General features: G+C 45.8%; 1 protein-coding gene across 1 annotated transcript; it reads left to right on the top strand.

The window, feature by feature from the left end:
- Positions 1-2,113: 2,113 nt before the first annotated feature.
- On the top strand, positions 2,114-7,387 carry LOC134293637 (uncharacterized). The gene is made up of 2 exons (XM_062961814.1): positions 2,114-3,883; positions 7,112-7,387. The coding sequence occupies exons 1-2, from the start codon at positions 2,336-2,338 to the stop codon at positions 7,151-7,153; spliced, it is 1,590 nt and encodes a 529-aa protein (XP_062817884.1). The 5' UTR covers positions 2,114-2,335; the 3' UTR covers positions 7,154-7,387.
- Positions 7,388-12,139: the final 4,752 nt, after the last annotated feature.

Raw genomic sequence — 12,139 nt, forward strand, 5'->3', positions numbered from 1 at the left:
TAACGCTGCTGTTCTAACCTCATAGAGCGATGGGAGCCTTGGAGAAGTCTTGGCCGCTGCCGACGGAGTGGCTCACAATGCCCTTTTTGTTTGGGCAATGGCACCGGATCAAAACCAAGGAGCGCCAACCCTATTGAAAACACGGGTCCGAGTTGACCCCGCCGGGTCCCCTCCCTTTTCAATGGTGTTGGTCTGACAGAAGGAAGGCTCGCTGGCCATCAATTTCCCCTCCCTTCTCAGGGGGAGTCTTCTCCAGCCAAAGCCGGGTGTCAGATCTATCTCAAAGAACCATTCCAAGCATCCAGACGACTGTTTAATGGATGATGCCTTGAGATCTGGCACTTGGGTTGAGCAGGCCTAACAAATGAGAGGAGGGTAAGTGTCGAGGAAGGCTCTGTAGCAGACGTGGTGTGAAAGTTCAAAGATGAGAGAGGGTGCCAAACAGGAGAGATCCCAGATGAGGCTTCATACATTGCAATGGACTCTCCTTGAAAAATAAAGGAGGAGGAGGAGGAGGAGGAGGAGACAAGATCTAGTAGGGCCAAGCCATTCATTATTTTGATCTGGTCTTAAAAGAAGGCAGTGATTGATCAACTCCCACCTTCCAGCCCAAATTATCTTTGCTGTTGAATAATTCCCTTTTGATTTATCCATTTGTTTAATCTTCACTCTTCCATGTATGCCAACCCGAACTTCTCAGTGGTCTCATATATCTTCCAACGAGTCCACATATTTGCCTTACTGCCTCTTTTATTTGGTACTGGTCCATTATCTATGCGGAGGCCACTAGGGGGTGCTAGAGAGAGAAGGATACGCCATTGTATGGGGGGAGTTGAAAGAGGGAAAACATTTCCCCCTTTTTGCTGGTTATTCCCCCTCTGTCCTTCCCATATCATAAAGGAGGGTTGTTTCCACGATGGGGACATAACAGGAAAACGGGGAAATGGTTTCCCTCCTTCAACCCACCCTCCAACCCCATAACATGGACCATCCTTCTCTCTCTAGCACCCCCTTGTGGCCTCCACCCGGATAATGCAACAGGACCACATTATTTTCAGAGCACCTACCCTGTTTCCCCGAAAATAAGACATCCTCTGAAAATAAGACCTAGTAGAGGTTTTGCTGAATTGCTAAATATAAGACCTCCCTTGAAAGTAAGACCTAGCAAAGTTTTTATTTGGAAGCATGCCTGCTGAACAGAACACCAGAGCATGCAATATCGGTGATTGTTGTACATGGAAATAATGGTAATAACAAGAAATTCTTGATAGGATTCATAGATTGTCTGGTTATGCTGGTTTGTGATGACAACTATAGTACAGTATGTAATAAATGTTCATTTTTTTGTTCAACAATAAATATAAATTCTTCTCCATCTATATATATATATAAAAGAGTGATGGAATCCTGGCGACTGCCAAAACAACAAAACTAAACACCTCACAACCTTGAAAATTGACAACACAACCCCTCATCCATGCCTCTACATTCATACAACAAAAAGAAAAGAAAAATAAAGTCCTAATTAGAGGGAGAGGAATAATTGTTTTTATCCAATTGCTGCCAGTTAGAAGGCTAAGCTCCGCCCACTTGGTCTCCTAGCAACCCACTCACCCAGGGGACAGGCAGAGTTAGGCCTCACTTATGCCTCTTACACACTGCCTATAAAATACAAATTATCAGATTTTAACTGGATTAGATGGCAGTGTAGACTCAAGGCCCTTCCACACAGCTATATAACCCATTTATAATCTTATATTATCTGCTTTGAACTGGATTATCTGGACTCCACACCTTTACCCTTTACCTTAACTACCACCAATTCCTCAATACTTTATTTCCCATACCACCATACTTCGCCACAGCAATGCGTGGCCGGGCACAGCAAGTGGAAAAATAAGACATCCCCTGAAAATAAGACCTAGCACATCTTTGGAAGCAAAAATTAATATAAGACACTGTCTTATTTTCAGGGAAACATGATACCTCAACAGTTGGGAGAGCCCCAAAATATTATTCAGCACCTTGGATAGGTCCTTTAAATTTCGGAGCAATTGGACTCCTCTACAGACATAGGAGCCATTTGCTGCTCATCTTTTGGGATGGCAAGGTAGAAGAGTGTCAGAACCCTGCTACTAGAGCCTGGATGTGGCTCTGAGTTTCAGGGTCACTGACATTGATAAGACACCTGCGTCCCAGGACTCGGAGGAGAAACGGCTGATGGACTTGGCGGGGAATTTGCGCGGGGTTTTACTGAGCGGGAAGAGACTGTTCAAATGAGGGGGAGGGTATATAAAGGAGGGTTGGCCGGAGCCTCCCATTCTTGGCTTTTCTGATGTTCATGTTTCCTACAGTAAAAGTTCCTGGTGATACCACAGAGAGTCTCGTGTGTTCATTCAGGAGCGGCTGTGGTGAGCTGACACTAAGCCAAGAATACGGACACCATCCCGCTGTAGCGGTGAGGTGTAACATGCAAGTGGAGGATGAAGAGCTCTTGGGCGCCGGAGGAGGAAGGTCGGAAAGGGCCACTCCCGAGACGGACGCTGAGTTCCACCAGCTGGCGGCCCTGGCGTCATCCACCGCTTATGCCCAGCCAAATGGGGTAACCCAGAGGCGCGGAGTGGTGCGGGGAGATAGCACCGGAGGAGAGGAAGGTTCACCTTCCCCAGGCCCGCAAAAGATGGTGTTTCTGGAGGAGAGGATGTCGGCGATGGAGACCACCCTGGCAGTGATGTCGAGGGCGATGGAGCGCCTGGCGGTTTTGGCGGAGCCGGAGCGAGGAAGGGAACTCCGGGCTAGCTCAATGTGGGACGTGAGCATGGGAAGCAGCCAGGGCTTTGCAGACCTCCCAGCACCGAAGGGAAGGGAAATGCGAAAGGAGCCCGGTGCCCGGCCCAAGATCCAAACGAGCCTGACGCGGGTGGAGGAGAGTGACGACGAAGGGGAAAAGCCTCCGAGAATCCCGGCTACGCTCCCAACTGAGACCCTGGTGCCCCTGGCGAATGCCGGGCGTGGCACAGGACAAAGGGAAGCAGCAGCGGGGCCCACTGGCCCGCAAGGGGGCTTGCGACGGGCGGAGAATTGGGGATTGCCACCACAGGGACCCCTACCGAGACGAGAGGAACTAAGGATCGAGTTTGGGGGAGAGTCCTCTGAACTGGATTTTTTCCTGACCACGGTGAGGGGCTATATGGAGGACAATGCCCACACTTTTAGAACGGAATCCAGCCGGGTACGGGCCATTGGTGCAGTGTTGAAGAGGGGAGCGGCCAGCTGGTACGTTCAACTACACGCGCGGCGCGACCCATGTCTGGGGTCACTCCGACGCTTTATGGGGGCCCTGGAGACCCGTTTCCGAGATCCACTGGAGCAGATCCGGGCGAGGGAGGAGTTGAAGACCGTCTCCCAGGGGCAGAGGTCGGTATCTGAGTATGCGGAGGAGTTCCAATGCCTCGCTGAAAAGGTGCCGGAATGGTCTGCAGTGACAAAGATAGAACTCTTCAAAGAGGGGCTCAGGCGGGAGATCCTCTCCTGGGCGGTGCATCGTGATGAGCCTGACACACTGCGCGGATGGATTCAGCTGGCGGGGCGCATCGAGACATCGCTGGCCCAGGCGAGGAGGCACCGAGGAGGGCTACAGCAGCGGCCGCAGATGAAAGAGGGGAGCCGGAAGGAGGGATCAACCCCAGCCGGGAGGAGAACGGAGCCGACAGGGAACGTGAGCACCAGCAGGAGGGGCTGCTTCGTGTGCGGCCGTTTGGGCCACAGGGCTGCCGAGTGCTGGCAGAGAAAAGGGGAAGGCGGAGGCCCGCCCAAACCAAGAGCCGTGGCAGGGAAACGCGCCGAGGAAGAACCACCGATGAGGCACCACTCGGGGGGGTTGGTAAGTCAGGACAAAGCCATGATAGTGGTCCCCATTCAGCTGGAAAGTGGCAGCAAACAAGCAACCTGCAAAGCATTTGTGGATTGTGGATGTTCCAGGAACATCATCTCCCCTGAATTAGCCGAGGGATTGGGATGCGAAAGAACGAACCTAGAATCCCCAATAGCTTTTTCGCAGTTGGACGGATCCACAGCATCGGGATCATTAGCTAAGTACAGTGCCGAAGATGTAAAGTGTAAGATAGGGAGTTGGGAAGGAAAGGTGTCATTTGTGATATCACAAATAGCCAGCTATAATGTTATACTAGGCATGCCATGGCTGGGGCAGGCCAACCCGCAAATCAACTGGGAGGATAAGAGCATGATCTTCAGGATGAAGTTGGAAGGAGGGAGCCAGGAAGTGGAAAGGGAGCCGGGGAAAAGGGGGGAGGAAGACTCTATCAGGATAGCAGAACTGGCAGATAAATTACCCCCAGAGTATCGGGATTTTGTGGACGTATTTGATGAGAAGGAAGCAGACAGTTTCCCACCGAAGCGGAGAGTTGAAGTGAAGATAGAGCTAGTCCCAGGAGCAGAGCTTCCTAAGGCAAAAATATACCCAATGTCGGCTAGGGAAAAGGAGGAACTGAGAAAATACATTGATAAAAACCTAGCGAGGGGTTTCATAGAGCCTTCAAATTCCCCTCTAGGGGCGCCTGTGTTGTTCAGGCGCAAAAAGGACCAAACGCTGAGGCTCTGCATTGACTACAGGGGCCTGAATGCAATCAGTTCTGGAAATAAATACCCCCTACCTTTAGTGAAGGACTTGATCGCCCAGTTATCGGAGGGACAGATATTCACTAAATTGGACTTAATTGAAGCGTACCATAAATTGCAGATTAAACCAGAGGACAGGTGGAAGACGGCCTTCTCCTGTGCATTCGGATTATTCAATTATCGTGTGCTCCCTTTCGGTTTGTGCGGCGGAGGCGCCGCGTTCATGCAATTAATCAACGAAGTGTTGCATCCATTGTTGTACAAGGGAGTCTTTGTTTTTTTAGATGACATATTGTTAGTATCTCGGACTAAGGAGCAACACATAGAACTAGTCAGGGAAGTCCTGCAAAAGTTGAGAGAAGCAAAACTGTATGCGAAGCTTGCCAAGTGCGAGTTCAATAAAGACCAGATAGACTTTCTGGGGTATAGGATTTCCTCCCAGGGAGTGGCGATGGACCCTGCGAAGGTAGAAGACGTGAGGGGGTGGGAAGCCCCCAAAACACGGAAGCAGCTGCAATCCTTCCTAGGGTTCGCAAACTTCTATAGAACATTTATCAAGGACTTTGCGCGCCTCACTTTGCCATTAACGGATTTGTTAAAGACTAAAGGTAGGGGAGAAACAGCCAAAGTGAAGGCCCCAGGGGCCAAACTGGCCTGGACAATGGAATGCCAGGAAGCTTTCGAAGCCCTTAAAAAGCGTTTTACTGAGGAGCCTGTCCTACAGCACCCTGATATGTCTAAAGCCTTTGTATTACATTGCGATGCGTCAGACCGGGCATATGGGGCAGTTCTGCTACAGAAAGACGAGGGGGGGAACCTGAAGCCATGTGGCTATCTGTCAAAAAAGTTTAGCGATACAGAAAAAAACTGGCCGATTTGGGAGAGAGAAGCCTTAGCGATTCTAAAAGCACTAGAATGCTGGAGACACTTTCTGGAAGGAAGTGGAACACCGTTTGAGGTGTGGACTGACCATAGAAATTTACAGTATCTAAGATCCCCTCGTAAACTATCAGCGAAGCAAATTAGATGGGCCCAATATTTCAGCCGTTTTGATTTCAGACTCAGATTCTTCCAGGGGAAACATAATATACTCGCTGACGCTCTCTCTCGGATGCCTCAGCACGGGGGAGGAATTCAGGAATCTGAAGGGAGTATTTTTCTTGATAAGCAATGGGGCCTGGCAGTACTAACTCGAGCACAAGCGGCCAAAGAAAACAAACGTACTGCCATTTCCACGGGGGGAGGAGAAATATGGGAGGAAGAGTTGAAGCGAGCGTATGGAATGGACAAATGGTTACAAACAAACAAAGAAAAGGGAGAATTGTGTGGGGATTTGGTGTTTGTAAATAAGAAATTGTATATTCCTGAATGTTTAAGACGAGAAATGTTAAGGAAGTACCATGATAACAAGGGTGCGGGTCATCTAGGCCCCACCAGGACTATTAAACTGTTGGCCAAACAATGCTGGTGGCCCGGAATGAGGAAAGACGCCAGGGGATACGTCACGCAGTGTGAATTATGTGCAGAGGGAAAAACACCACCGGGGAAGCCCCAGGGGCTATTGCAGAAGGTGGTGGAGCCCATGAGGCCATGGGAATGCGTAGCCATGGATTTTGTAGGCGAACTACCCCCCAGCAGAGGCCACAGATACATTTGGACAATATTGGACCTATTCTCAAAACAGGCACACTTTGTGGCTCTGCCAAAACTCCCTTCAGCTGAAAAACTTGCTGATTTGTATGTGAAGCATGTATATCGCCTACATGGGTGTCCCGACAAGATAATTAGTGACCGGGGAGTCCAATTTACTGCAAAATTTTGGGGAAAATTCTTACAGCTGTTAGGAGCAGAAAGGAACCTGAGCTCGGCCTTTCATCCCGCGACCAACGGGGGGGTCGAACGTACCCAACAGACACTGTGCCAATTCTTAAGGATGTACACCAATTATAGACAGGATGATTGGGCGGACCTTCTTCCGTTTGCTGAGATGGCTTTTAACGGGGCCGTACATTCGGCCACAGGTCGTGCCCCATTCGAAATAGTATACGGACAGGAGGTGGCACCTTTCCCCAGGCTACCCGAGTGGAAGGAAGGGGAGGGCCAGACCGACGAGGAATGGCCGGCCAAAATCAAGCAAGGGTGGCAAACCGTGGTAGAGGCATTGCGGGAAACACAAAAGAAGTACAAGCTCTTTGCGGATCGTAGGCGCCGAGAGGGGGACAAATTGGGCGAAGGAGATCTGGTTTGGCTGAGCACAAAAAACCTGAAATTGGGGTTCCCATCCAAGAAATTGGCTCCACGCTATATAGGGCCATTCAGGGTAGCAAAAAGAATAAACGAAGTGACCTATGAGCTGAGGCTACCAAAGGACCTAGGAAAGGTACACCCGGTATTCCATTGCAGCCTGTTAAAAAAGTATAAAGGAACTCTGGACAGCGGAGAACAATAGTTGTGTTTAATCTTTTCCTTCCAGGACGAAGGGGAGGAGGACGCCATGTCAGAACCCTGCTACTAGAGCCTGGATGTGGCTCTGAGTTTCAGGGTCACTGACATTGATAAGACACCTGCGTCCCAGGACTCGGAGGAGAAACGGCTGATGGACTTGGCGGGGAATTTGCGCGGGGTTTTACTGAGCGGGAAGAGACTGTTCAAATGAGGGGGAGGGTATATAAAGGAGGGTTGGCCGGAGCCTCCCATTCTTGGCTTTTCTGATGTTCATGTTTCCTACAGTAAAAGTTCCTGGTGATACCACAGAGAGTCTCGTGTGTTCATTCAGGAGCGGCTGTGGTGAGCTGACAGAAGAGCCTTTAGTTCACTTGAAAATCTGAGTGACAGGACACATTGGGATCCACCTATAATTTTCTATGAAGATTTCAGACATTTCTGTTTTCCATCCATTGGTTGTTTTAGCACATCTCTCCATGAATGTCTGGGACATCCAACACAACTCTATGCTTCGTGGGAATCAAAAGTCAGATTTTAATGGTGTTTGCCTGTATTTGTAGTTTTATGGAATCGCAGTGTGTTAGGTAATGTATTCTTCATGGAAATTGGGGTCTTATTGTACACCCCAAAACTACGAAGCCAAGGGTTTTGAAGAACACAATCCTGGGATTAAGGGGCTTTAAGTATGTGGACTGCAGAAGCAAAGTTTAGCAAGGTTCCTTTTTGGGGTCTTCAGCTTTTATAATCCAACTAACACACCCAATAGTCCATAATATAACTCCATAACCATCATATCAATTGGTCACACAGAACTGGACCACATGGGCTAGGGAGTTTGGACATACCATAAGCATGAAGGAATGGGAAAGGTGCTGGCAAAAAAATATATATATACATACTCAACACAGTTAAAGGAAAGCTGGTATAAAATCTTTTTCAGGTGGTACATAACGCCGGAAAAATTGGCAAAAATCAATAAAAATAAGAATGGAGATAAGTGTTGGAAATGTAAGAAAGAGAAGGGAGATTTCTTCCACATGTGGTGGGGGTGTAAGAAGGTAAAAAGGTCTTGGAAAATAATACAGAAGGAAATGGAGACCATATTACAAATAAAGCTAGCCCTAAAACCGGAATATTTTCTATTAGGGCTAACGGACTTTTTCACGGATACAAACAATGAAAAACTGTTTATATATATGACAAGTGCAGCTAGAATCACGATTGCGAAACTTTGGAAAACAGCGGAAACGCCGTCATTAGAACAATGGCTTTTGAAACTGATGGATATAAAAAAAATATGGACACATTAACACAGATAATCTCAGTAAAAACAGACACAAAACAGACTGGGACAGATTAAGTAAATATCTCAAGGAAAAAGAAAAGAAAATTGAAAACACAGAAGTAGAAACTGTTTAAGTGATGACACTCTCAGGTTTTTAGAAAAAGGTTCGGGAAAGATTTTGGAAAATTAAGAATAAAAATGTCGAGCAGGGGATCTGGAAGGGAATCCAGAGAGAGGAGGGAGGGTCGAGGGAAATCAGGGTTTTATATATTTCCCTCTTTTTTTCTCTTTTCCTTTTTTTTTTTAATTATTGTTTGTTTGTTACTATTCTACTTTGTCCTCTTTGTAATCACATGTGACTCTCCTCTTTTATTGTATCACTATAATTATAAATAAAAGTTAAAAAAAAATTGGTCACACAGAACTGGAGAGCTGCAGACCAAAAATAACGTAACTTTCCCAAGCTTTGGTCTTTTGTAGCCATGCATTTTCCAAATATCCTTAATCTCTGGGTGGCGAAAAAAAAAAATCCCAGTTTCTCTAACAAGGTGCAGACAAATGACTAGCTTTCAACAAGAATGACTATATTTACCCAAGAAGGAAGGCTGAGAAGTTGCCTTCAGCAGAAAGGCAAAGCTGACACCATGATTGCGGCTTAGTTGAGGTTGGCACAAGGTGAGCTCCTTCAAAAATAATGAAAATAGTCAATTAGAGGCAGCGAACCAGTTTGGATCACATGCCGCATTTCATATTTTTCAACCCTGTTTTTTTGGAGATGTTTTTGTTTATTCATAGTTTTCCTTTCGTCAAGTTAGTTTGCCTTGGAGCCTCAGTGGCACAATGGGTTAAACCTGAAGATTGAGTTGCTGACCTGAAGGTTGCCAGTTCGTGAGACAGGGTGAGCTCCCGTCTGTCAGCTCTAGCTTGCGGGGACATGGGAGAAGCTTCCCAGCAGGATGGTAACCCATTCGAGCATCCCCTGGGCAACATATCTGTAAATAGTCAATTCTCTCACATCAGTATAATCTCAACTCACTTCTGACATTATACAAAAAATTAGTTTGCATTTATGGTGTCCCTGGGCTCCTATAAACAGAAACATCATGAAACTCAGGTTGCAACTATTAATGCAGCTTGACATAACTTTATCTCTCTTTGGGTCAATGCTAGGGAATTGTGGGATTTATAGTTTGGAGAGGCATCAAGAGAAGAGAAGTTGCAAAACTGCAACTCCTGGGATACCATATCACTGAACCATGGCAATTAAGTGGCCACAAACTAGGTTAATTCAACAATGTACATCAGGCATGGTCCAGCTTGGGCTCTCCAGGTATTTTGGACTCCAACTCCCACCATTCCTTCAATACGTGGACAACATCCTACAATACATGGATGACATACTCATAGCACAGACATGGGCCAACTTCAGGCCTCCAGGTGTTTTGGACTCCAACTCCCAGCATTCCTTCAGTATGTGGACAACATCCTACAATACATGGATGACATACTCATAGCACAGACATGGCAAACTTCAGCCCTCCAGGTGTTTTGGACTGCAACTCCCACCATTCCTTCAGTACGTGGACAACATCCTACAATACATGGATGACATACTCATAGCACAGACATGGCAAACTTCAGGCCTTCAGGTGTTTTGGACTCCAACTCCCACCATTTATTCAATACGTGGACAACATCCTACAATACATGGATGACGTATTCATAGCACAGACATGGACAAATTTCAGCTCACCATGTGATTTGGACTCCTACTCCCACTATTCCTTCAGTACGTGGACAACATCCTACAATACATGGATGACATACTCATAGCACAGACATGGCAAACTTCAGGCCTCCAGGTGTTTTGGACTCCAACTCCCAGCATTCCTTCAGGTGGACAACATCCTACAATACATGGATGACATACTCATAGCACAGACATGGCAAACTTCAGCCCTCCAGGTGTTTTGGACTGCAACTCCCACCATTCCTTCAGTATGTTGACAACATCCTACAATACATGGATGACATACTCATAGCAAAGACATGGCAAACTTCAGCCCTCCATGTGTTTTGGACTCCAACTCCCACCATTCCTTCAGTATGTGGACAACATCCTACAATACATGGATGACATACTCATAGCACAGACATGGCAAACTTCAGTTCTCCAGGTGTTTTGGACTCCAACTCCCAACATTCTTAACAGCCTCAGGCCCTTTCCTTTTCCCCCTCAGCCACTTAAGCGGCTGAGGGGGAAAAGGAAGGGTCCTGAGGCTGTTAGGAATGCTGGGAGTTGGAGTCCAAAACACCCGCAGGACCGAAACTCACACTGAGTCACAGAGGAGAGAGAAAGATGGATTGTTTCATCCTCCTTCTATTCCTAACAGTCTCAGACTTCTTTAAAACTTAAATACATTTTCTATGGTTTCAGATCCAGTGAATATCATGGTTCTTCCTCTCGCATAAATGAGGATCGTACTGTACTTTGAAAATTGCCGTTTTTCAAAAACACGGAGCACGAAAAGATTCGGTTCTGGGGCCTGAAGTTTCCAGCCGACACGATCCTCTTTCTTTTCGAGAGAAAGGAAACAAACGAACAGATTTGCCCATCTTTCTAGACACTGAGCTCTTTGTCACAGCCGCTTGTGGTGTCTCTTTTTTATGAGAAAATTTTAAAAAAAATAACAAAGCTACGCCTTCAAGTTTGAAGGAACAAGATTTGTCTCCAGTTTAGCCTCCTGTCAGAAAGGTTAAAACAAATCCCGAGCCATGTCTTTAAAAACCGGATCAGCATCATACAATTCAAGGTTTATTTCAAAGGAATATTTAGGGTTGTGCATTGAATTAGGATTTCAAAAACGTATAAATAAATATAATATATTAATTAGCCCTTAGGCCATATCATTATATTGAACCAAACAACAATGCTTGATACGACTTAATAAAACTCCATGTAGTAAGTTACAAAAGAGACTTATGATAATAAAGTAAATAAGTGTGATAAAACTGAATATATACATCCTATTTCCCTATCCCCAATCCTACAATTATATATTCTGTACTTTTTCAAGTATAGGGATTTTATTTGCAGAGATTCCTTCAATATTTTGAGGTTTCAATTATTAAGAAACACTAGTTTACGGAAGTCAACATTTATAATTACGGCATATATATATATATATATATATATATATATATATACTAGAGAGAGAGATGATCCAATGGATCAAAATACAAACTGTAACGGAACCATGTGGACTAGCCTCTTAAAACTTTTTGTCCACTTTTTCAGTGTTCAGATATGACCCCAAATAAGAAGGTTAGATTATGGACGTTTTTGCAGATGTGGTCGTTTTGAATGTGAGTTTAGTCCATTGAGATTTGTAAGTGGACGAAATAAAAATAGATCCTTCTTTTGGGCAATTATTGGGTGATACTTGGTTTCCAGCAGCATAGGAAATTATTGTTTACACGAGGACAATACTATGTGTGTGTGTGTGTGTTTGTTTGTGTGTATATATATATGTGTGTGTGTGTATAAAAGTGACTTCGGCAAACAATAATAATTCAGCCTCGAGGTCTGGAGGAGTGAGCAAATTCCAGATTGCTGTGTAAATGCTTTAGGTTTGGTATAGAAGGGTGGAAAATTGCTCTGGTCTTTTAGGAAGTGGAGTTTGGTTTGATATTACTACTTTCTTCTGTCCGGGAAGAAAGAAAGAAAGAAAGAAAGAAAGAAAGAAAGAAAGAAAGAAAGAAAGAAAAAAG

Source organism: Anolis carolinensis, unplaced genomic scaffold (assembly GCF_035594765.1).
Source record: "Anolis carolinensis isolate JA03-04 unplaced genomic scaffold, rAnoCar3.1.pri scaffold_9, whole genome shotgun sequence".
Classification (NCBI taxonomy): domain Eukaryota; kingdom Metazoa; phylum Chordata; class Lepidosauria; order Squamata; family Dactyloidae; genus Anolis; species Anolis carolinensis.